At 32.9% G+C, this 2,068-nt stretch overlaps 1 protein-coding gene across 1 annotated transcript; it reads right to left on the bottom strand.

The window, feature by feature from the left end:
- Positions 1–13: 13 nt before the first annotated feature.
- Positions 14–1,188, bottom strand: LOC124892555 (putative late blight resistance protein homolog R1B-13). Its single transcript, XM_047403820.1, has 3 exons — positions 944–1,188; positions 639–724; positions 14–514 (listed from the first exon to the last, which is right to left on the bottom strand). The coding sequence occupies exons 2-3, from the start codon at positions 687–689 to the stop codon at positions 227–229; spliced, it is 339 nt and encodes a 112-aa protein (XP_047259776.1). The 5' UTR covers positions 690–724; positions 944–1,188; the 3' UTR covers positions 14–226.
- Positions 1,189–2,068: the final 880 nt, after the last annotated feature.

Here is a 2,068-nt window from a genome sequence, read left to right as displayed (position 1 = left end):
ATGTATGGAGAGTCATAAGTCTTCTGAAAATTGTGAAAATTATCTGCTCACTTGAGCATACATCACAACAAATGCTTGCCATTCTAATTTATTTTTTCCATATTACTGAAAGCTTATTGTGATGAAACGAGATCAAAAACATCGACACATTTCTACTTGAAGTTCACAAAAAGTTCAATAGAGAATTCATCAAACACATTGTAAGCAACACGCGTAAATTTGGTTTCTAAGCAGCAAATAATAGAGAAGAACCTGTCTTAGATAACAGGATATTATTCCAGCCAAAGATCTGAAGACTATCTTCTCCTGTGATATCATCAACATATTGTTTAATCTCCAGAGCTGAATCTTCAAGTTGAGGGCTCTTTACAAGTTTGATGATTTTCAACGAACAAATATCACCAAAACTAGACTGAATCTCCTCAAGCATATGACATTTCCACAGTACTAATTTCTCAAGCACGGGAAAGGATTCCTCTCGAACCTCCCACTTAGCAAGAGTCACTTCATACAACTGCAAAAAATTGAGATTCTCAAAGTTAATAAAAACACGTTTGTTTTCTAGAAATGAATAGTTTCTTAACAGTGTACCCAAAATGAAACAACAATTATTTAGGAACGGAGCGAGTATGACTTACCACAAAGTTGTTTTTTCTTTCTCCTTCATTTTCCATGATGACTGTAGGCATCTTTCAAGTTCTCTTTCTTTTCAAATTCTGAGGGTCTGATATATAAAAAGAATAAAATTACATAGCAATAGAAATCCCTGGTAGAAGATAGAGAAAACTAGAAATCCTAGTAAGAACACTAGATCCAAGTCCAAGAATATATTTATCTTTTATCTCAAATTGAACCTAGCAACATCAAGGACTCTAATTTGGTTAATGCTATGCAAGAAGAACATCAAGAATTAAAAAACAAGAGACTTTGAACGTGATCTTACCTTTTCATCATTTGAAGAGAAGTTCAAGCACCTGTTTGAGAAAGAATGTTGAACTATTGCAAAGAGTTTGTCAGAGTTGTTGAACTAGTTTGCTAATTCAAGTGTAGCTAGATCTAGATTTACATCTCCAAGATTATTAAAATACCGACTCAATAACGTTCCTTTGAATTATTTTAATACTCAACATCATTAAACAATTGTTAATTCTGCTGCTTGTTATTGGAATATGTGATCACATGTGCAGATTATTGGTAGTCTAAAATGCCAATAATCTATTACTATTATTTTACTAACCTACTCTGCCAATATTATTTTACTAACCTATTCGTAGGTTCAAAATGGTCCCTTGAGATTATTAAATTTAATATGAGAAAAGCCATAGAAGTAACAATTATGACATATATAAGAAGTCATTGTACTCCCAGATTTTTATACTCCCTCAAAATAGTGAATTCCCGGGGTCTATCGGGAATATCCTCTCTATCTGGTAGGATAAGATTTGCGTACACACTATCCTTCAGAAATCCCACTTTTGAAATCGTACTGGCTATGTTGTTGTTGTAGTAATTGTTAGTAATGATGGAGATAACGATTGATCAATTGTGAAAGTAATTGGCTAAAGAAGTTGTTGAAAGGCCACCATCAGAAACAAGAATCAAACAAGTAGATTCCAATTCCAAACATAATAAATCACATTTCTGAACTAGAGGAAATCTACCCCATTATTATAAAGCGGCGGATTGCTAATTCGTTGTACGAGTTAATTGTACCGAGGGTTCGAATCCCTTTCTTTCCGTGGATGACTTGATTTTTTTTTCAAATTTCGAAATCCTTTGTTCTTATTCTTAGTTAAATGTGTGGAATAAACCAAATCCTAAGAAAATTTTAAAATCAAGCAAGGAAAAACCTTTTTATTTTATTCTTCACGTCCAGGATTACGTCCGGGATCATTAGATAGGAATCCAAAGATGAAGAGAGAAACAAAAAATATCACTACTGTGTGAAAGCATTGGTTTATACATTCCTCTTAGTCTCTAGGGATAATTTTTTTCGCTATCTTTTTTCGAGAACTGCCTAATGTTCCAACTAAAAAGAACTAAAAAGGTGAAATATTTTTTTATTATC

This window comes from Capsicum annuum, unplaced genomic scaffold, assembly GCF_002878395.1.
Source record: "Capsicum annuum cultivar UCD-10X-F1 unplaced genomic scaffold, UCD10Xv1.1 ctg48514, whole genome shotgun sequence".
NCBI classification, from domain to species: domain Eukaryota; kingdom Viridiplantae; phylum Streptophyta; class Magnoliopsida; order Solanales; family Solanaceae; genus Capsicum; species Capsicum annuum.
This window is presented reverse-complemented; position numbering and strand designations above follow the sequence as displayed.

Coding starts and splice junctions, on each gene's coding strand:
- LOC124892555 (XM_047403820.1), bottom strand. CDS start 689: ATGCCTACAGTCATCATGGAAAATGAAGGAGAAAGAAAAAACAACTTT. Junction 515..638: donor AAAGAAAAAACAACTTTGTG/GTAAGTCATACT, acceptor AATTTTTTGCAG/TTGTATGAAGTGACTCTTGC.